Below are 20065 nucleotides of genomic sequence, written 5' to 3' on the forward strand. Positions count from 1 at the left end.
AAAAAAAAAAGAAGTATTTATTTATTGTTAAATCATGCAGATGGTTACCTCATGATGACAGGGTGGGAACTTGCAAAATGTTCAATAAGAATATATGAAAATAGAATAGAGATACTTAAAAGCACTCGTCATTGTACGTTTGCAAATATGTCACGTTACGATTCTGCCACAACGGCACGTCGTGGCAAAAAATGAGGCGTGATGTTTCTAACTGCGTGCGGGTTAGAAGTAGCTCTGCAGCGGTTCTCCCAAGATGTCCTCCATCTCCTGAATGACCTTCTGAACCTGATGCTCCACCTCCTCACACTCGTCTGGAACACAACGGAATGAGTTCACACACGCACACACACGCGCGCTCGTCTCGCAAAAAGTTGCAGCTCATTTAAAACACATTTCAGGATGGACTATAAAGTGAATGGCACGTTTGTTTTTGCTTCTTTCTCTCACATGTAGCCTACTTGACAATTTGCAATTTATTGACAATTTATTTTTTTAAGTTTTTAAATATGCAAGAGCATACAAGAAGGCTTTGATGCAGCTTCTGACATTAAGAGGTGGCTTAGAGAAATGGTAATTATTACAACAACAAAAAAAGGCCAGCAGGTGGCAGCAGAGTATAAGAGATCAGCCAGGGCCATGTTGCAAAAAAGCTCTTTCTGACAGTGTTTTCAACAGGTTTGTGAATAATGATGAAACGTGGCTATATTCTAATGCTAATTGCTGCAAAATGGAAACAGATAAAAATATTATATTCATACTAATATTCTAACCCTTTTTCCTGATGAAAGAAGAGACTCTATTATTTCTTTTGGTAGATTCCATGTTTTTATAGCAATAGAACACAATATTCTGTGGACCTTGCAAAAATCAGTCCAAATCCAGTAAAATAAGTTGAATAAGTTCAATTGCTTTGCACAATCTTGTGGTCTTACAAACGGCTTCGACAAAAATTTGTAGATTTGAGCTTTTTGCACATTTTATATGCCATTTCGAGAACTACTGACCTTCCATGAGTTCAGCCAGGAAGGGTATCGTCTCCGGAAGCAGCATCATGTAGTTCTCCTTCAGTTTGGCCGCCAGCTCCATCAGCATCAGCAGCGAGGAGAAGCGCACCTGAGGGAAGAGGAGGAGGAGGAGGAGGAACGTGGAGTCAACTTCCCGTTTAGAGCCTCGAGCGCGGCCGCGGCAAAAAAGGAGCCCCGCTCGGCGCGGTCACCTTGGCGTCGGCGTGTCTGCTCTTCAGCAGGATGTTGTAGTTGAGAGTTTTCCACTGGGCGTCGTCCGCCAGAGACACGGCAAACTGACCCACGCACGGGAGGAGATGTTTGGTCACCCTCTGCTGGTACTCCGCTTCACCACCAAGTCTGTTCTCCAGCTGACACGCACACACACACACAACAATAATAATAATAAAAAAAATTGTCTGAATGATATAAATTAAGAAATTATGTTGACATTTTGGAAAACGTTATTTACAGTAGAAAACTTTAGGGATCGATTTGCTTGCTTAGTTTTTAATTTAGCTAATCTGTATTGGCATTAAATACAACAATATTGGTCTACTGCTAATTGAATTATTTAGGGGGAAAAAAGTTAAATAATTGTACATATACATGACATTTTTTTATTGCATTGGTAAATTATAAATAATCAATAATTATGACATATTTATAAACTCCATCCATCCATCCATTTTCTGTACCGCTTGTCCTCACAAGGGTCGCGGGGGTTGCTGGAGCCTATCCCAGCTGTCTTCGGGCAGTAGGCGGGGTACACCCTGAACTGGTTGCCAGCCAATCGCAGGGCACACAGAGACGAACAACCATACTCACAATCGCACCTATGGACAATTTGGAGTGTCCAATTCACCTGCCATGCATGTTTTTGGAATGTGGGAGGAAACCGGAGTACCCGGAGAAAAGCCACGCAGGCACGGGGAGAACATGCAAACTCCACCCAGGAAGGCCGAAGCCCGGACTTGATCTCACAACCTTTGCACTGGGAGGCGGACGTGCTAACCAGTCAGCCACCGTGCCGCCCCTATTTATAAACTCTTTTTTAAAAAAAAATTATGAATTTATATCTCCTTAAGTAAACACCTGGTCGACGAGGGGCACGAGGAGGGCTTCGGCTCGCTCCTTGCTGAGGAAGCGCTGCGTGTCGTACAAGAAGGTTTTGTGCAGGCAGTCCAGCACGTAGCAGAGCAGCAGGTTGCTCTTCTCGGCACCGCGCTCCGAATCGAACAGCGGCTCGTCTGAACAACAGAGACAAAGTCTGGTGAGTTTATCAGTTAGTGGAGGAAACGTGCGGCGTTACGAGGACCAAATCAAATAAATCAATAAAACATTTATTTAAATACATGCCCAAGGTATTTAAGTTTTTTTTGGAACTGCAACATATTCTAATGACAATATTAAATATGGCCGGTATCAAAAGGTTACAAGAAAAAAAACTTATTTTTTTTAATTGAAGTAAAAAGTTACAAGAGTATGTTACTTTTTTTTTTTTTTTTATACAGTGGAACCTCGGAGTTTGAACGTCTCATAACTCGTACAAATCGGACTTCAACCCAAAAATCGGATTAAAAAATGCCTCTGAGTTTGAACTCATTTTCGGAGTTGGAAGCAAAGCAAAGCAAGCTAAGCCGAACGTACCTTGAAGACGGGTAGCCGAGTGAAGCCGAGTGAAGCCGAGTGAAGCCGAGTGAAGCCGAGTGAAGCCGAGTGAAGCCGAGTGAAGCCGAGTGAAGCCGAGTGAAGCCGAATGCTCACGTTGCGGTAGTTGAGACGATGCACTGCTCATTTCCAGTCAGATCGTGAATACTCCCGGAGGTGCTCCATATTCGCGAGTGCATTTGGATTTTCCCACGACAATTTTCTTCGCCGTGGGCCCAAAGAAAGACAACAGAGTGCTACGAACCACAGTGGAATTAGGAAGGAGATTATCGCGCCGTTGTAACTACCGTGACTACTTCTGTAAATACTGGCATAAGGACCCCCCTTAGCTGTTCAACAACGTGCCTGACGTTGACGCAAGGACCGCTTAGTAGTCTAACAATATGCCCAATGCAAAATACACAAACTCAGCAATGAACTAAAGCTAGCATTAACATAGCATTTATCATCCACTGGTGCCATCACACCACAACAAAAAAAGGTAAGGTATTTTTATTGTTTACATACTGTACATGTGAAAAACATGAATAGAAATTAAAATAGGAATTTTAGGAATTTTCTGTTTTTGGAGCTTGGGAACGGATCAATTGCATTTACATTATTTCCTATGGGAAAAAAATTTCCGGAGGTTGAACAATTCGGAATTTGAACACTACACAGGAACGAAGTATGTTCAAACTCCGAGGTACCACTGTATTAAAAAAAAGTTACATTTGTTATTGATACTTTTAGAGTTAATTGTTAATCATATTACACAAAATTAGCCATTCAGCCCGCTGAACCCGAGTGAACTGCGGCGCAGCATCTGTGTTAAAAATTTCACTACATAATTAATAAAAATAGAAGCAAGCTTCACCCGTCTTGGAGATGTTGGTCTGCTGAAGGAGGTCCGCGAAGGGCTTGACCAGGTTTCCTGCGAAGAGGACGAACAGACCTTTGAGGCGCTCGGCGATGCAGTCGGACAGACGGAAGAATGTCAGCAGGCGCTCCTTCGCGCCCGATTTGCTCCAGTCGAACAGCTGCGATAAGAAATACAGCAACTCTTTACTTCATCTCGCCAGAGTTGGGAAAAAAAAAATCTAGTTGCTAAATAAGTATGAGGGATGAGAGATTACTGGATTATAAATAAATAAGCAATTATTAAATTAAACACATTTAAAACTGTGAGCTCCTTTTTAGATGAGGTAGCAAAAAAGTGCATGTAAAATATTGTAGTTTGTTTCAAGATTACCTCGTCATTGTTTAAATTTTTATTTATTTATAATGCAATCAAAATTAACCATTAACATGATTTAATTAAAAATGCTAACTTTACTAATAAATAGTTTTTCAATCAATCAATGAAATTAAATTTTAAGATACCAAGTATGAATGAAATGCTTGGTGGGTCTGTTGAAAGAACAGTACGGGTCACGCGTGGCCCGTACTTTAGCCTCACTTGTGCTAGATCAACCAACACAATAACAAGTCCAAGTTCTTCAAAGATCCAAAATATTAACGGCGCTCGCGTCACCTTGAAGAAGAGCGGCCTGAAGGTGACTTCGGACAGTTTCATCACCATGACCAGCAAACAGTCGATCACGCCGCCCTCGATCTGAGCCGCCCTCTCCAGGTCGGCCTGTACCGAGTAGAACGTCAAGAAAGCCCCACAGAAAGACGGACGGACGGACGAGATCACCAAACACACCTGGCAGAATTGGGCTCTGAAGTCCAGGGCGGCCAGGAAGAAGCCAGTGAGCTCTGATTGGTGGAAGTTGAGCTGCTCTCGCTCCATGTGGCCCATGTGTTCTTTGAGGATGCTCATCAGCGCCCCCAACTGGTCCTGAGGGGGAAGCGCTGTGGTCAGAGACTGTTGGCACCTCCTCATTCATTTGCGTGTGTTTTCACGCACCTTCTTGTCTACCACCAGGACGCTGTAGCACTTGGTCAAGACGGGCAGGAGGACCCTGGGGGGCAGCTTGGTGGCCAGGGAGCTCCTGAGCGAGGCCAGACGCACACACAGCTGATTGGCTGTGGACGAGGAAGAAGACGGAGAACCCTCCAGTAGACGCGTCAGCCAACACACCTGGAAGAGATTTAGAAAGTTTCATGTCAGCTGTCAAATAAATCGTTTTAACTGTGACATCAGTTTAGATTTTTTTTTACGGCACTGGTTCGAAGATTATAATTTATTGATGACACGTCATAGAATATAGAGATGGGCAAGTACCAAAACCAGGTGTCAGGATTGAGCTCAGTTCAATGCATCGGGTGCTAGTGAGTACTGAAGACTAAATACTCACACTGATATCGGTAACAAAAAGTGTTTTTTGTCTCAATAATGGCTCGGAAACTGATTTGACAAACCTGCAAGGTGATGTCCTGCAAGTAGGGGCTGATGAAGTGTGCCAGCGTCTCGGAGACGCGCTGCAGGGCGGTGACGGCACTCAGCAAATAAATCTCATTGGTCAGCAGATCCTTCCTGTCGGTGAGCACGTGCAGCACGGCGGGCATCAACCTGCAAGGAGGCCAACAAGCACTGATGCCGACGTAGCATGTTGTTGCTACGATAACAGCCCTTGAAAATGACTTGGCAACACCGGACGGGACTGGCTGTGGTCCGAGAGAAAGTGCATTTGGCGCGCGCGGCGCAAACCTTGGCAGCTGCGGGATGGCGAGAGCTTTCAGGGCGCTGACCACCTCGGCGACGCACAGCAGAGCGCTGGCCATCACGTTCTTCTCTTCATCCGGCGACGTGGCGATCTCCACCCCGCGCAGCAGGACGGGGACGAAGTCCTCCTGGTGGGCCGAGCCGAAGAGGCGGCAGAGCAGCTTGAGGCTGTAGAGCGCCGTCTGCCGGTTGACGGCCTGTTCAGACGCCGCTTCCTTCGCCGCCTTCCCCTGCGGCATGCCCACGATGGCCAGGAGGTCCCCGATGAGCTCTAACAGGACGCTGACCTGCGGTGGGGGAGTAGCGTTAATTGTATCCGCTATTTTTTTTTTTTTTAGTCTCAGTTTCAATCACGCTTGTTAGTTTTTTATCAAAGTTAGTCAACATCAACCATTTTTTTAGTCGACTATTAATCCAGCATTTTAGTCTTTGTTTTAGTCTAAGAAAACATAATTTGATTTATCTAGTTTAGTCAACAAAAACTGTCAACATTTGAGTTTTAGTCAGTACAATCATTTTATCCCTGTATATATTTTTTTGTCAGCATGTTGCACTCGTGAGCTGCAGATTTGTAAGATTTGTGTCACGGTGACAGATTTGCAGACAAGATTTGACAAAATCACGTCATTTTCGTCTCGTTTGTGTTCGTGAACTAAAATGTTCATAGATCTTAGTGCAGTTTTGATTAAGTGACGGAAATTTTCGTCTTCAGTCGTCGACAAAATGCATACGGATTTAGTCCCAGTTGTTGTTTATTATTGAGGGTTTTAGTCTAGTCTAATCGAGCTGTAGTCCAGTGAAAATGTGCGCTGACGAAATTATTTTTGTTTCGTTTTCGTTGATGAAATGAACACAAGTGGGGAGACATTTGGACACGGCACGTTTACTTTTCTATTTATTTCGATTGTCTTTGTCTTTTTCTACGATACCTGTTGCTCTGCCCACTGCGTCTTGTGCTGCAGCTTGTTGTTGAGCAGCTCCATGGCTTTCCGCCTCACTGACGCCAGCTGGTTTCCCATCAGCCCCCTCATCACCGTGATGAACGTGTCCGTGGGCAACAAAGCGTTCAACTTGGGGGGGATGAAAGGGAACAAACGCGTTGCTTACTCAACCCAATGCACGTACATCAATTTACAAAGAAAAAGACAAGAGTTGAAAAACATTTCGTTTAAAAAGGTTCACATTTCACATTAAAGCATTCACCTTATCCAAAACGTCGTAGGATTTATTTAGAAGAACTCTCCAAAACTTGGCGATGGGCTTGTCGTTGTTCTCCTCCACACAGCGAGCGACACATTGAATGTAGCACAGGTTGTCCTCCAGCAGCCTGGACAAAAAGGATCATTTTGGAGCAACCGACCGTTGTGAGATTTTCCTTTGAATTGATGTGAACCAAACTCACTGCTGCTGCAGCGCCTGGAGAGAGTGCGCGCGGATGCCATCGACGATGTCCTGAGTGTCCGCGACCTGGAACAAAAAAACACATTCAACAACAAAGTATGATGACCAAGTGCCAGCATTAACTTTCAAAAAAAAAAATATATATATATATATATATAAAAATAAATAAATAAATAAAAGAGCAATGATGATGACATTTCCGAATGAACAATACTGAGCTCTTAGAAAAAAAGAAAAAGAAAAAAGAAAAAAAAAAAACTTTCATAGAAATAATACAAATAGACAAATTGTGAAAAGAGTGAAAATTGTGTGAAATGATGTGTTTCGTCCTTTTCTCGATCCCACTCACCTTCCCGATGAAGCTGGCTGAGCCGAGCAGCTGAGCCATAAAGGAGACGGAGAGGAACTTGAAGTGTCTCAACTGCTTGCCACTGTGGGCCTCCACGCTGAAGATCAGCTCCTCCACCTTCTCCTCTTCTTTCGCTTTCTTCTTCCTGGCTCCTTGTCGGCCGGCGGCGGGCTTCGCCGCTGGTCCTACTGAAGACGGAAAATTAGTTACAGACAAGAAGAGCAGCAACAATGTGCCAGGGCGAAAATTTTGCACGGGAAAAAAATTATCTAACAGCACTTCAAATAAAAATGTCACAGAAATTTTATATAATGCAATTATGATGAGATTGGCTAAATTATTCATAAATTTACTGAGTATGGAATTTTAACTAAAAAAAAAACCCTATAATGTTGTGTTATTAATGGCAATAGGTGAACTCATTTGCTCCCCAAAACGTATATTTTAAATATTGCCACGGTCCCCAAAACTTATTTATACAGTTTTTTTATTTATTTATGCTAGAGCATACAGAAGGCTTTGATGCAGCCTCTGATCTGATGAGGACGCTTGAAGCAATAGTACTTATTACAAAAAACAGCCAGCAGGTGGCAGCAGAGTATAAGAGATCAGCCATGTTGCAACAAGCTCAGATTTGTGAATAATGCTGAAACTTAGCTACACTCTAATGCTAATTGCTGCAAAACAGAAACAGATAGAAATATACTTTTTTCCTAATGAAAGAAGAGACTCTAATCTTTCTCTTGGTAGGTTCCATGTTTTTATAGCAATAGAACACAATATTCTGTGGGCCTTGCAAAATCAGTCCAAATCCAGTAAAACAGCCGGGAACGAAAGGGGTTGCTTCAGTGAAAATGGCTGCCACTGAATGAGTTAATAAATTGGACCTTCCACCACACGAATTATCATGAAACATTCTCATCATTTACTCACCGTCCTCTTTATCGTCAGGCAGCTTAATGAGGAAGTTCAGGATGTTGATGAGCGAAGTGAGCTGCTCAGCCACCTCGAACTGGCAACACACAGAGATCCAGAAGTCCATGTCTCGCTCCAGAGTCGCTTCCTAAAGAAGCAACGACACCAGAACATCCTCATTACACATTGTTTCACAAGGCAAGACTGAACAAAACCTCACTAGACAAAAATAAATAAATAAATCCTTGCCTTGTCGCTTTCTGAGCTGGACGCTTGCATGGTGTGAACCTTGAACAGGAGGAGCATTAAGACCCAGAGGAAGCGGGCCGGGCCCAGCGTGTTGACCAGCTGAGCCAGGATGGGCAGCCGGCGGTGTTCTGGCACGTGAGGCAGCGCGTCGGCAAAGACGTGCACGATCCTCAGCACCACCGCGTCCATGCTGCCGTCCGACTGGCCGCTGGCCTGCAGGGGCGAACGCAAGGAGACATTGGATTAACCACAAGCAGCACAAACATCAGAATCAGAGTCCTCACACGTTACGATGGATCTCTCTCGACATCTTGGAGAAAGTGTGGAGCTCAACGTGCAAGTCATTTTCATATACTATGGGACTGCCCACTCAGAGAGTACTGGATGGAAGTTCATGGGGCGCTACAAGACATTTTTAAATGTTTCTTTCGATTTGGAATGAAAACGGTTTATTTTGGATGTCTACCTCAGGATTGGAGTAGAAAAGATAAATATTTACACGAGGCACTTTAGCAAGCAAAAAATAAAAATAAATTGGTTATCACAGGACTTCTCTAATTTGCCAATGATGTTCATGATGCTTACATTTATATTGTTCTAATTTCTATATATATATTTTTTCCTTTCTTTAGATGTGAAAATTTCAAACGGAGGGATTAATGATGATGTTTCATATTTCTGCATGTGTGAACTGTACCCATCTGTAAAAGTGTGAAAAGTTACAAATAGAAAATAACACAAAAAAAAAAAAGGACCTCTCTCAGTCTTGTTGTTTTTGAGTTTAAGGTGCCACAAGAGCGAAAAATATTAGCGTCATAGCCACGCAGTCATCGCTTCATTTTGCATTTGGATCCCGTTGGGCAAAACCCAATTACGATGAGCCCGACCTGGATCAGAGCCGGGATGACCATCTGCACCGTCTTGTCGATGACTCTGAAGCTGTAGGAGTCATCCAGACGCATGATGTTGGCCCCCATGAAAGTGAAGATGGGCATGATGTTGTGCAGAACTTTCTCCTGGAAGCCCAACAAAAAATGTCATTGTGGGTCAATTTTGCTCAGATGCGAGACGGTGCAAAATCCAAAAAGTCCAAACTACTGACAGGGAAGATATTGGCGACGGCGCCCAGCAGCAGCAGAGCGTGATGGTGAGTCTGCGGCACGTCTGTCGCTCGGATGCACTGGACCACCAGCTCCACGCTGAACTTGTCTTCATCTAAGACATCTGGATGGACAAAGGAGAAAATTGGTTTTTCAAAATACAAGCCCAAGCTCGCGATGTTTCTTTGCCTTGCAAGCAAAATTTGGTAAACAGGGAGGTCAACTTGCTTCACAATAAGGAGGAAAAACAAAAAATGTCTTCAAGCCGTTTAATTTCACTCCCAGTTAAAGTTGAGTGTCAAACTCAACATAACATACAGAACTGCCTTTGCCATCAGACCCACCTGGCCCAGTAGGTTGCCCGTCTGGCGCCACTTTGTTGCAGACGTTGAGCAGGCAGCTGAGCAGAAGCTGCTTGGTGTACTCCATGTTGGACTGCTCCTCCGCGGACGCCGCCTCGAGGCTCCTGAGGAACAAACGGGATCAAGTAGCATCACCGAGGCACTTCCTGTTTTGTGTCTTTCGGTGTTACCTGGCCAGCAGCGAGAACAGAACCGGCACCAACATCTGGGCTCGCTTCAGCTTCTTTTTGTGCTGCAGTAGCTCCAGGATCAGAGTGACTCTGTGCCAGGAAACAGCGCCCCCTTCTGGAGGTCCCTCACTGCTCTCGTCAGGTTTCCTGAGGAGGGAATGACAGCTTTCGTTACCTCAGCCAAGGAGAATGTAGTGGAAACGCTATTCAAATTGTTCCAGATGCCCTGGAAAACCGCAAAAACCTTTTTGTAATGTGTTTTCTAATCAGAAAAATAGCACTACGTAATATTTTACTTCATAAAAACATATAGTAACAACTGAAAAGGATGTAAAGAATGAGGCAACTTATGAGTTATTACAGTTTTGCTAACCCATATATGGGGTTTCCCATTATGTGTTAGCATTAAGCCAGCGGATGTCAAAGCAAAGTCGTGGTTATTTGGAATACACAAATTATTCTCTTTGCTTTATGTTAAGTTTAATAGTAAGTGGCAAAAAAAAAGCTTGACACTTCTTTTTGGACAAATTGTTCACCATTTGCCAAACTGTTGCTTGTTGTGAAGTGAATCGAGTCTCCTGCCACCAACAGCACTTTTCTCAAGTGCTTCCACTCGTATAAAAAGACAAAGTGCACCTGAGCATCATTCTGCTCCTGCGGGTTTGCTGAACCGTAACGGCGACCATGACTTTTTCCGGTGGCGCTAGCTCGTTAGCCACCAACTGAGCATCCACTGCAATCTAAAAAAATACAAGGAGAATAATAAAAGGTGATTGATCATCATGATTACTAGATTTGATTTGTAAATGCTTGGATGGAATTCCCCTCTTTTTAAACAGGCACGCACAAGCTATAACTACTTAGTACGGTAACCTATGCATGAATGTTCTATGCCAAGTGCAACGACTGGATTTTGGGTTGAGAACACGAGCTGAGACTTTTACATTTGAAAGACAAAACGACAAGCAAGCGCTCACCGCTTTGAAGGCGCTGCCAACAGCGTCGGCAAGGACGGGACTCCTGCCGTCCACCAGCAGGTCGAACATGACCGCCAGCAGCTTCTGCTGGACTTTCTCATCTCCCAGGGCGGCGAAGAACGGCTTTGTGATCTGTGGGATAAGGACAGCAAGGTTTCTAACACTTCAACGATCCTTTCTAAGCCCGATCCATCCAATATTTACTGAAATGATCCTCATTAGGGTGGCAAATAAACTGCAACCCCAAATTTTATACCTCAGATGTGTGCTAGCATCTAGGCCACCATGCTGCCTATCTTGGACAATGCTATGGACTTATTTTTCCAAATCAGAGCTTTTCTGACCTGTTCCAAGGCGATGACCTGGCAGCTGGGGGTGCCCAACAGCGCCGTAGTGGAGGTCTTCATGGCTCTGACCAACAAGTCCAAGCAGTTGCGGTCGGCAGCCAGAAGAGGGGCCGCCGCCTCGTTGTACTTGCCCAGGACGAGCTGCAGCAGCCGAGCCTCGTCCGGCAGCATGGCGGACCTGTCGGGGTCATTGAAGAGCAGCCGATCCAGCACGGGCAGCACAGCCGACAGGATGGCCTGTGGAGAGCGCACTAAACTGTGAGTGGCCGTCAAGGCGAGGGTTCTCTCGAAAGGTGGGTTAGAATCAGATGGTAGCCGCGCTTACCTGCCCGTTGACGTGGCTCAGCGCCCTCAGCAGGCAAGCGGCGGTATAGGACGGGCAGCAAGGTGATTGGACGTTGAGCAGGAGCTGATTTATTGACGCGTGCAGCGGCGACTTCCCTTTAGCAGACTCGCACACGTCGTGGAAAACACCAAGAGCCTGCAGGTTGACAGCCACGTTAAATGGCAGAATTATTTCTCCCCGCAAGGGCAAAATGACGATTTCTAAAAATTCTAAATAGCAAATACATTTGGAAATGTCCATATAAAAACTCCCGATATTTTGAATTTAAAAAAATTCTATTAGAAAAATAAAAAGCACAATACAGTTAGTCCACTAGTTACGAACATTCGCAGATACGAACAATGGCTGACTGATGTCCATAAAAGCTGTATTTTGCATGCAAGTTAATATTTAAGTGCGTGCCACCGCCACATCATACATTATGGTACAATATTGTGCTGTTGTGCTTTTCTCTGCAAGTTTTTGGACGGAAATGTTAAATGTTAAAAATATTTGCTTTAGGGGAGTGATAACAGCTGCAGTGGCCAAAACATTCTTAATTAAAATTAAACCGCACTAATAAACTAACCATCAGTAATACAACCTCGCCTTTTAACGGATGTGCTGCTTTTAATATCGTGACGACAATATTGCGGCATCGTGATATTGCTGACTACATCTTTAGTCCGTATACCAAGTGCGATATGTTGCTGCATGAAGAATGCGAGTTCCCCACCGTGCTCAAGTACGACGGGTCAGCAACAATTTCCTCTGAGGTATTCAGAAGCTTTGCTACGATTGGCTGGAAGGGAGAGGCGTCGACGCTTGATAGGCTGTGCAGAGCGCTGATTGACGCCCTTCGGACCTCCCGGATGGGAGAGGTTAGACAACACAGCAAGGCTGGGACCACTAAAATACAAACGTGCAAAAAAAAACAACAACACAAATTTGTACAATGTCCACATCTTTTGACCTGACAATTATTTGAGTAGTATTCACTGTGTTAATTTATTTACCAGGCGAGTTGGCTCCAGCGAGCTCTGCTAGGACCGTGGCAGGCTGGGTGCTTAGCAACGCGCCGCCCATGTAGAGTGCCTGAGTCTGCAGGATGACGCCAACCGGGACACCCAGCTGGTCCCCGTGGTTGCCGCTGTATCCCCACAGCATGCACAGGAACTTGAAGAGCATGGCCGCATCGCTCAGGTGAACCTGCAGGGGGGGGGGTCCAAGATTTAGCTTTATTTTACATTTCAAAAAGATAACGTGAAATGTCAAAAAGCAGAGCCAACTAACGTCCCACACAAGCATGTCTACCATGGCAAAAAAGAAAAAGAAAAAAAGACAAATTCACTCATTTGCTGGCGCACACATCACTCACCATGTCAGGCCCCGCCTTCTAAATCCACACATATTCACAGATACAACAGTGTAGAAAAAAAATTAAAAAAATAAAAATTTAAAAAAATACACCTTACATGTTTATTTCACATTATTATTATTATTATTGTTGTTTAATAATAAAATTGTTTTTATCCAATTACTCGATTAATCAATCAGTACAATAAAAATATTGGGTAGGTAGCCCTATTTTTTGTTTCAGTATCTTTGTGTGGCCCGGTAACAAATGGCCGACAAAATGGTGGTTTAAAGGGCTTAATGATGTAAATTGTGAGAAATCAAACCTTGACAAGGAGCTTCATGAGCTCTCGAAAACTGCCGGCCGTCGGCCCCTCACCGGCACCGCTGATGACGACGGCATAGAGGCGGGTGACGAGCCCCAGGTAGCAGCAGGTGTTGGTGTCCAGCTTCTCCGGGTTCCACCACACAGCGGCTGGCAAAGACAAAGACAAAGGGCACGCGAGCAGGTCAGGATGCAGTTGCAGGAAAAACTAAATGTCAATGAAAGCTTTGATCACCTTTAAAAGCGTTGTCGCGACACCTGAGAGAAGCGACGAAGTCTCGGAGGAGCCAACTTAACACCTGGCCATACTCTCGCTCGTGCCGCTTGCTAGGCTGCCGCTCGCATTTGCTCAGGTACGAGGAGAGCGCCTCACTGAAGGACGCAGGGGCTACAGAAGGCGAGACTTCCTGTAAGAACCAGAGAGAACGTCACATACTGCAGCTGCAAGACATTCAATCCATTTGGCCGTGATCGGACCGAGGCTGACCTGGGCGTCATCGGCCTTGATGACTTCAAGCAGCGGCGCCTCCAGAACGGCGAAAATCCGCTGGGCAGTGAGCAGGTGCTCGGTTTCGCCGAGTTGCTCCAAGCCCAGCAGAAGGGTCTGGATGGTCAGCATGAAGAACGTGGAACCTCTGACACCACAGCCGCGCTGCTGCTCCCCCAGCAAACCAAACTTCTCCAGCTGACGAGCGAAACAGGAAGAAAGTCAGTCTTGCGATTATAAGTTAGAGACCGGTTTGGCCCGTAACAAGTAAAAAAAAATTATTTTATTTTTTTTAGGGCAAAAATTTGGATCATTGTTTCCCAAAGTAAAAACTGATATTTACTCATGTTTTATTTGGACTAAGCACAAAATATCAGAGCGCTAAAGTTAGAGAACCTTTATTGTGGAGAGGCTGAAATGCAAACAATTTGGACAATTCTATGGCTCAAAAGATTCATCGTACCAAAATAGTTGTCAATTAATTTGATGATCTAGTAGTTAATTGATTTTGACACCTTATGAAGAAACGTGAACAACTCACAGCATTCCGTTTGCTCAAGTGCTCCATGTTGGCCAGGTTCTTCTCCAGCGTGGAGACCAGACGCTGGTTGGCCAAACCGACCTTGATAGCATTCGAGCTCTGCTTCATCACTCCGTCCAGTTCTGTGTGGACAGACGAAACACTTTTAGGCTCAGAGTGCGGTTCAGGAAAAAAACGTTGGAGGTTCTCGTTGCTACCTTCCGCCCAAGTCATGGTGAGCGGATGCCTGGCGAGGACGGCGCAGCGGCCCACGCAGTGCGCGAGGCGGATCTGGGCGGAGTCTGGATGAGTGGAAGTGATCACCAGGAAGGGCAGCAGCCCCCAGCTGATCTTCTCCAGCTGCTTGGCGTTCCCTTTTCCCAGACGGGAATCATTCAATAAACGCACCGTTTCTGTTAAAACTGGCAGCCTGATGGTAATGAAAAAAAACAACAATAATCGCCATGGATACAGAGCAAGAAGCTGTTTGATTTCTGTTATTTTTACACAGAAATCAAAGTTGGAGAAATAAAAAGGAGCACGTTCTGACCAGCTATCGGCCTCGGGTTGATCGATTCTTTGCAGCAGACACAGCAAATTGGACACGATGTCCTCGGCATCCAAAACGTCAAACAGCATCTGGAAAATAACAACACATTATTGTTTAATTCCCTCACACAAAAAAAATGTATTTGACAAAAATCCTTTGATAATTGATTGATCAGGCCTAGCTTCTTCCTCTTCCTCTATGACGGGATGTCAAACGGCCAGGAAGCACAACAAAAACCATTTGATCGATTACGAGAGTGAAAATGCTCCTCCGGTCATGGGGGGGAAAAAACAAACAAGCCCATAAAGCCTTCAATAGACACAGTTTAAAGACATTAAAAGACAATTCTTCTGAGTATAAAAAAAAAAAAATCAAATTAAATAAAGATGGGACCAGCTCATTGAAGAGTCAATTAATTACAGTCCTTCAATGACCGGACATACAGCATAATGGTGCGCTGTATTAAAAATAATAATAATAATTTTTTCTTGAGTTTCTATGCCAGTTTGTCAAAATATCAGTTATCGTTTTATGTTGGTAATGAAACTATCTGAAATCTCATCCACCTCCAAGGTCTGAAGAGCCGCACTGACGACCTCCAGCACGTCATCCTTCAAGCGCTCCATGATGGCATCTTTCAGGAAGTCCTGGTCCAAACTCTGAAGCTGCGGCAAGAAAAAAAAAAAAAAGTCAAAACGAAGCCAGGCAACGAAAGAGCACGTCAAGAACCTGCAAAGTCTCCAGACACACCTGCCCGGATGCCACGAGGCTCCTCAGGTGCTCCAGAGCCGAGACTCGTAGCGACGGCTGCGGGTGCTTCAGGCTGAGCAGCAGCGACGTGTCCGAGTCGCCCATAATCTGATCCCGTGGGACAACATCAAGACGACATTTTAGTCAACAATTTTCATTTAGTCGCCACTTTAGTCATCGCACCTGGAATTTTCCACTGCTCATGGACAGAGAGAGGAACTGGTGGAAGAGGCGTTTCTGCTCCAAGTTGTTGACGTCTGTCACGTGACCGGACAGGACGCCGTCCAGCGCCCCGAAGTATCTGAGGCGGACCAAAAGCAAACTTAAGCCTTCCATTTTTGGCTTTATGCCTTATCTACATCCAGCCAACCACTCTCATCTATTTTTGTCCCAGATTATCTACCCATAGGGGGGTTTGTTCAAAAACATGCGTGAATTGACTATTAATTTCCCCAAATTGATGCACGTTCATTGTAAGCATTCCATAGGTTGTGTCAAAGGTCTTCAGTGGCCAGCAAAGCGTATTTCACAATGCAAACTTTTATTAACAGCTCAAGGCAATAACCCTCCTCGTCTGCTCGGCAACACTCGGGCAGCATTGGCGTTACACATCCTGTCAAAAGTAAAAACTTTCAAAATAAGGCAGTTTTCATCTCACTGGCTAATGTTTACCGTTGCGCAATCAAATTGAGTGTAAATGCTTAAATAAGCCACCGCAGGGCCAAACAAAGTGTGCTGAAACTGTACGGCGTACTTTCATTTTAAAGGTGCGACTTGAGCCTGGATGCTACGTCGACATTGCAACAACTTGCCCGGGTGTTGCTGAGCAGACCAGGAGGGGCTTGTTAATGCGAGGAAAAAACACACAATTGAATTCAAGAGAAAACTCCCTTCTCTCCCGTCTCCCAAAAGCCATCAAGAGTCTTCAGTGCAGGTAAAAGTGATGTTAAATGTTCATTTAGCCACTTGATTAATTATTTATTTCGCACCGCTATCTGTACATAAAACTACAGATATTCTCAATAAAATGTCTTTTTTGTTAATATGTTTGGGTGTCAACGAAAAGGACACTTTCGAGTCCTCCTATTAACCTAAAAGGCATGTTTTGGGGATGTGGAGGGAACCCAAAGTACCAAATAGAAATAAATGTGAAGTCACTGGACGTGCCAGGCAGTTGAACTCACTTGGACTCAAACAGTCGCACCAGCGGCTGCAGACGCTGGTTGAGGGTGTCGGTGTTGTCCTCGGTGAGCTCCGTCTGACTCAGGTAATCATCTAGCAGCAAACTGCAGCAGCAAACAGATACAGCCATCGTTGTATTGAATGTAGGGTTGATCTTGTACACATTTTGAATTTCTGGCAGGCCACCCTCAGGACAAAAAAACATACTATGTGCCTCATTCAGTTACGGGTCAAAAGATGTTTACCGAGCCATGTGTTCATCCAGGCTTTTGGTCAGGGGGACAGAATGCAGGAGCGACTCCAGCACATGCATGTCCTCTATCAAAAACACAAAAAGACAGCTGGAATGTTGAAACTGGCAACGTTTTATGTTTGTTTTTTTTTTTTGTTTTTTTGCTTGGGTTCGGTTCTCACCCGAGCTGCCAAAGATGGCGTGGACCAGATGAGGCAGCAGGTAGCGCAGCAGAGGGCTCACGTCGTGGGTGGCGGCCATGAGCTGAAGCGTGGATGCCAGCGCAGGCATGGAACACACGTGGCTGCAGAATCTGAACAGGAGTTTACTCATCAATTACGCTTTCAACAGGGATGGGTTGGGGGGGGGGGGGGGGGGGGCGTCTGATTGTGACCCACAGTGAATTTTAAGCTCAGAAACAACTTGACTGATGCACAACTGCCAGTAGATGGCGGCAAGACACCGTTTTCGATTTGAAATCGGCTCGGTTTGGGGGTACACGTGAGGACTAACAATTCTCTTCAATGAGGCTACGGACGTGGAATATCTCGAGTCTAAATCTGTTAGGTCATGATTGTCAGTGGTCCCGAGTTCACGTTGTTGCGTCATCCTACCTGGAGCCGGCCGCGCCTTCCTTCTGGCTCTGCAGAAGCACGATGAGGCAGCCCAGCCCCTCTTTGGCCAACACGGGCTCATTGAGCACAGACTTGCTGACACGCAGCGCCAGCGTGCTGACCAGGCTCGCCTCCATCACCACCTTTACCGCCATCTGGCACACGATCATGTAAGTGGCTGCTTTGTAGTCGGCCACTTCTGACTTCAGACCCTGAAAGACAGGACAAAATAAGGTGATAATGCTCACTTGTCGGAGGTGGTAACATCTTTATGGTGGCATTCAATTGATTTCAATCTTTGATAGGCTGCATTTGACCACATTGACTGTGTGAAATGTGACCCCTTTGAAAAGTTAAGTTTGTCTTCAGATTATTATTTATTTTTTTAAGTATTTTCCTGTCAAAACACATACATTTTTTTTAACCTTATTACACATGACAAAAGCAATTGATGTTAATCAATCTGTACCTTCTGCACGTATGGCAGCAGTTTGGAAATGATGGTGTCTGACACTTTGTCAACAGCGTCCAGTGCAGACACAATAGTGGAGGCGTAGAAAGAGAAGACGACTCGGAGCTGGGAGAAACTTTGGGTATGCCCGGAAAAAGCCTAAAAGAAAACAAGCACAATAAAATGTACTGTTATTTATGTGCCTGAAAATGATACCAACTTTCCATTACAAATATCCCTTAATTCTCATTGAAAATTTTGAATTTTCCCCAAAATTTCCATCTTAACCCATGCAAATGTACTGGAAATATTCCATCTGTGGCTACCTGAATGGATGTTGTGACAATGTTGCAGATGAAGTCCATGAAGCTCAGGTCAGAGTAGCAGTGGGTGACGAGAGTCCCTTTGGCCAGCGGCACGCCTGGTTTCTGAACAACCAAACACGGACAAAGCCAACATTTATCAACCTGCCAACTAGAAACGTGAACTTTCCTTCAACAGACATCACGTCTGACCTGCAGGGCCTGCAGCCAATTCCAGCGGTGTGTGGCATCCTTGATCTTGAGGAGCTGTACTACTCGGACAAACGTGTTGGTGTGGTGATAAGGCAGCGCGCAAGCCAGCAGGTTTTCAACGTTGTACAGATGAATGTGGAAGCTGCTCAAAAAAAAGAAGGAACCTGACAAATCTGCTACGGTGCAATATCATACATTTAAATTTTTTGCGGCCATCAAAATTAAAGGAAATTACAAGGGCCCAATCCAAATTTGGCAAATTGCGTTTAAGCGACGGCGTACCGATGCACCAGCCACTCGATGCACTTGTGCGCCGGCTTGAGGAGGAAGTACGGGGAGACGCGGGTGAGGAAGAGAGAGATGTCGGCGTCCAGCTTCTTGTTGACATCTTTGGACTGGACGCTGCGCTCCAGCGTGAGCGATACCCGGCTGAAGAGAGAGTCCTGGAACTCGTGGAAGGCCGGTTCGATCCCCAGCAGCTCCTCCAGGCCCGTGCAGCCTGCAGCGAAGCAACATTTGAAAGGTTACAAAGGATGACAATGGATAGCGAAACGAAGGTGGTGGAGGAAAGAGACTCACCGAGAGCATAGAAGGTGCTTTTATCGAGGGTGGCCGCCTCTTTGGGGTCAAAGAGAAGTGAAGCAACCTCTTTGCGCGAAAGTAAATTGGGGTCATTCTGAGGAAGCGCCAGCCGCTTCAGCTGGTAGGCTAATGACGTCATGGTGGGTTCTAAGCCTGAAATTTCAGTAGAATTACCTCACCAATCAATAGAAGATGAGAGGGTGCGATGTTACACACGTTTTAGGTCATGGATGAAAACAAACACAATTATTACTTATCAACGACAAAACGTCTTCACAATATCTGCATAAGAAAATAGATTCCAAAGATGTTATTCTTATTATTATTCTATGAGAATGCCCAAACAGAAAACTAAATCAGCAAATGGATGAATAGGGGCGAAATGTAGCGTTGTAAGATTCGTAGCAAGAAAAATATTTCGAAGTTTGTCGTGACGAAACTTCATGGCACCAAAACTGCCACAAGCATAGTTTGAGTTGTAACAGCGTTTTAAAATATCAACACTTGATTTGCTGTCGTATAAAAAACAATTATGAGCAAACCTTTTTTTCTCGTTTTCCTCTTAACACACGTGCGGCAGCTGAAAAATATTCCGGGTTCACTTCCGGGTAAGTACAGATGGTTCACATCGCTCATATCCGCCTTCGTCTTGTAAGGTCATTTATCTTCTAATATTGTAATATTATTTTAATATAATGAGGGGATGGGAAAAAAATCATAAGTATGATACACCAATTTAACTGTTGTCATACCGAGCGGAAAGTCACACATTCGACTTGTGATAATCATACTTCGCTCGTCTTTCTTCGTTTATCTTTGAGGCAGTTAGCATGCCAACCACACGGTGGTGGCCGATTATTTTTTGGCGCTATAAAAATCACGAAGGAGAAGGCGAAGTAAACTTCAGTTTATTCAGTTAGTAACATTATTCATTTTTGCCTGGACGACGAATTTTCGAGAAGGCTTTTTCTGTGAAACCCG

At 44.8% G+C, this 20065-nt stretch overlaps 2 protein-coding genes across 5 annotated transcripts in view; one reads left to right on the top strand and one right to left on the bottom strand.

Annotated features, from left to right (window-relative positions):
• heatr1 (HEAT repeat containing 1) overlaps positions 1-20065 on the bottom strand; it is a 21014-nt gene continuing 949 nt past the window's right edge. The window contains exons 1-45 of one of the 3 annotated variants that reach the window (XM_086064354.1): positions 19627-19751; positions 19082-19237; positions 18785-19001; positions 18503-18644; positions 18314-18415; positions 18006-18146; positions 17537-17748; positions 17105-17235; positions 16936-17008; positions 16693-16794; positions 15692-15809; positions 15509-15616; positions 15325-15423; positions 14759-14847; positions 14427-14638; positions 14230-14351; positions 13689-13886; positions 13437-13608; positions 13203-13351; positions 12537-12729; positions 12257-12429; positions 11521-11676; positions 11193-11432; positions 10849-10980; positions 10508-10611; positions 9872-10018; positions 9684-9805; positions 9342-9463; positions 9127-9255; positions 8240-8452; positions 8009-8138; positions 7076-7260; positions 6728-6792; positions 6529-6652; positions 6255-6395; positions 5311-5612; positions 5022-5172; positions 4567-4740; positions 4363-4497; positions 4189-4293; positions 3532-3694; positions 2100-2254; positions 1217-1375; positions 1005-1113; positions 1-311 (exon numbers count right to left, since the gene is read on the bottom strand). In XM_086064354.1, coding sequence (XP_085920480.1) covers positions 223-311; positions 1005-1113; positions 1217-1375; positions 2100-2254; positions 3532-3694; positions 4189-4293; positions 4363-4497; positions 4567-4740; positions 5022-5172; positions 5311-5612; positions 6255-6395; positions 6529-6652; positions 6728-6792; positions 7076-7260; positions 8009-8138; positions 8240-8452; positions 9127-9255; positions 9342-9463; positions 9684-9805; positions 9872-10018; positions 10508-10611; positions 10849-10980; positions 11193-11432; positions 11521-11676; positions 12257-12429; positions 12537-12729; positions 13203-13351; positions 13437-13608; positions 13689-13886; positions 14230-14351; positions 14427-14638; positions 14759-14847; positions 15325-15423; positions 15509-15616; positions 15692-15809; positions 16693-16794; positions 16936-17008; positions 17105-17235; positions 17537-17748; positions 18006-18146; positions 18314-18415; positions 18503-18644; positions 18785-19001; positions 19082-19237; positions 19627-19720 — 6555 coding nt within the window. In that variant the 5' untranslated portion in view covers positions 19721-19751 and the 3' untranslated portion in view covers positions 1-222. Of the gene's footprint in view, positions 312-1004; positions 1114-1216; positions 1376-2099; positions 2255-3531; positions 3695-4188; positions 4294-4362; positions 4498-4566; positions 4741-5021; positions 5173-5310; positions 5613-6254; positions 6396-6528; positions 6653-6727; positions 6793-7075; positions 7264-8008; positions 8139-8239; positions 8453-9126; positions 9256-9341; positions 9464-9683; positions 9806-9871; positions 10019-10507; positions 10612-10848; positions 10981-11192; positions 11433-11520; positions 11677-12256; positions 12430-12536; positions 12730-13202; positions 13352-13436; positions 13609-13688; positions 13887-14229; positions 14352-14426; positions 14639-14758; positions 14848-15324; positions 15424-15508; positions 15617-15691; positions 15810-16692; positions 16795-16935; positions 17009-17104; positions 17236-17536; positions 17749-18005; positions 18147-18313; positions 18416-18502; positions 18645-18784; positions 19002-19081; positions 19238-19626; positions 19752-20065 lie in introns of those variants that run through there. The other 2 variants (XM_086064353.1, XM_086064355.1) reach the window with 2 other exon arrangements.
• LOC147156289 (uncharacterized) overlaps positions 19916-20065 on the top strand; it is a 10284-nt gene continuing 10134 nt past the window's right edge. Inside the window, exon 1 of one of the 2 annotated variants that reach the window (XM_086064358.1) lies at positions 19916-20065. The gene's annotated coding sequence lies outside the window, so the exon portion shown is untranslated. The other variant, XM_086064359.1, reaches the window with a different exon arrangement.

The sequence above is a fragment of the Leptonotus elevatus genome, chromosome 20 (assembly GCF_054856555.1).
Source record: "Leptonotus elevatus isolate MCC_2025b chromosome 20, RoL_Lele_1.0, whole genome shotgun sequence".
Lineage (NCBI taxonomy): Eukaryota > Metazoa > Chordata > Actinopteri > Syngnathiformes > Syngnathidae > Leptonotus > Leptonotus elevatus.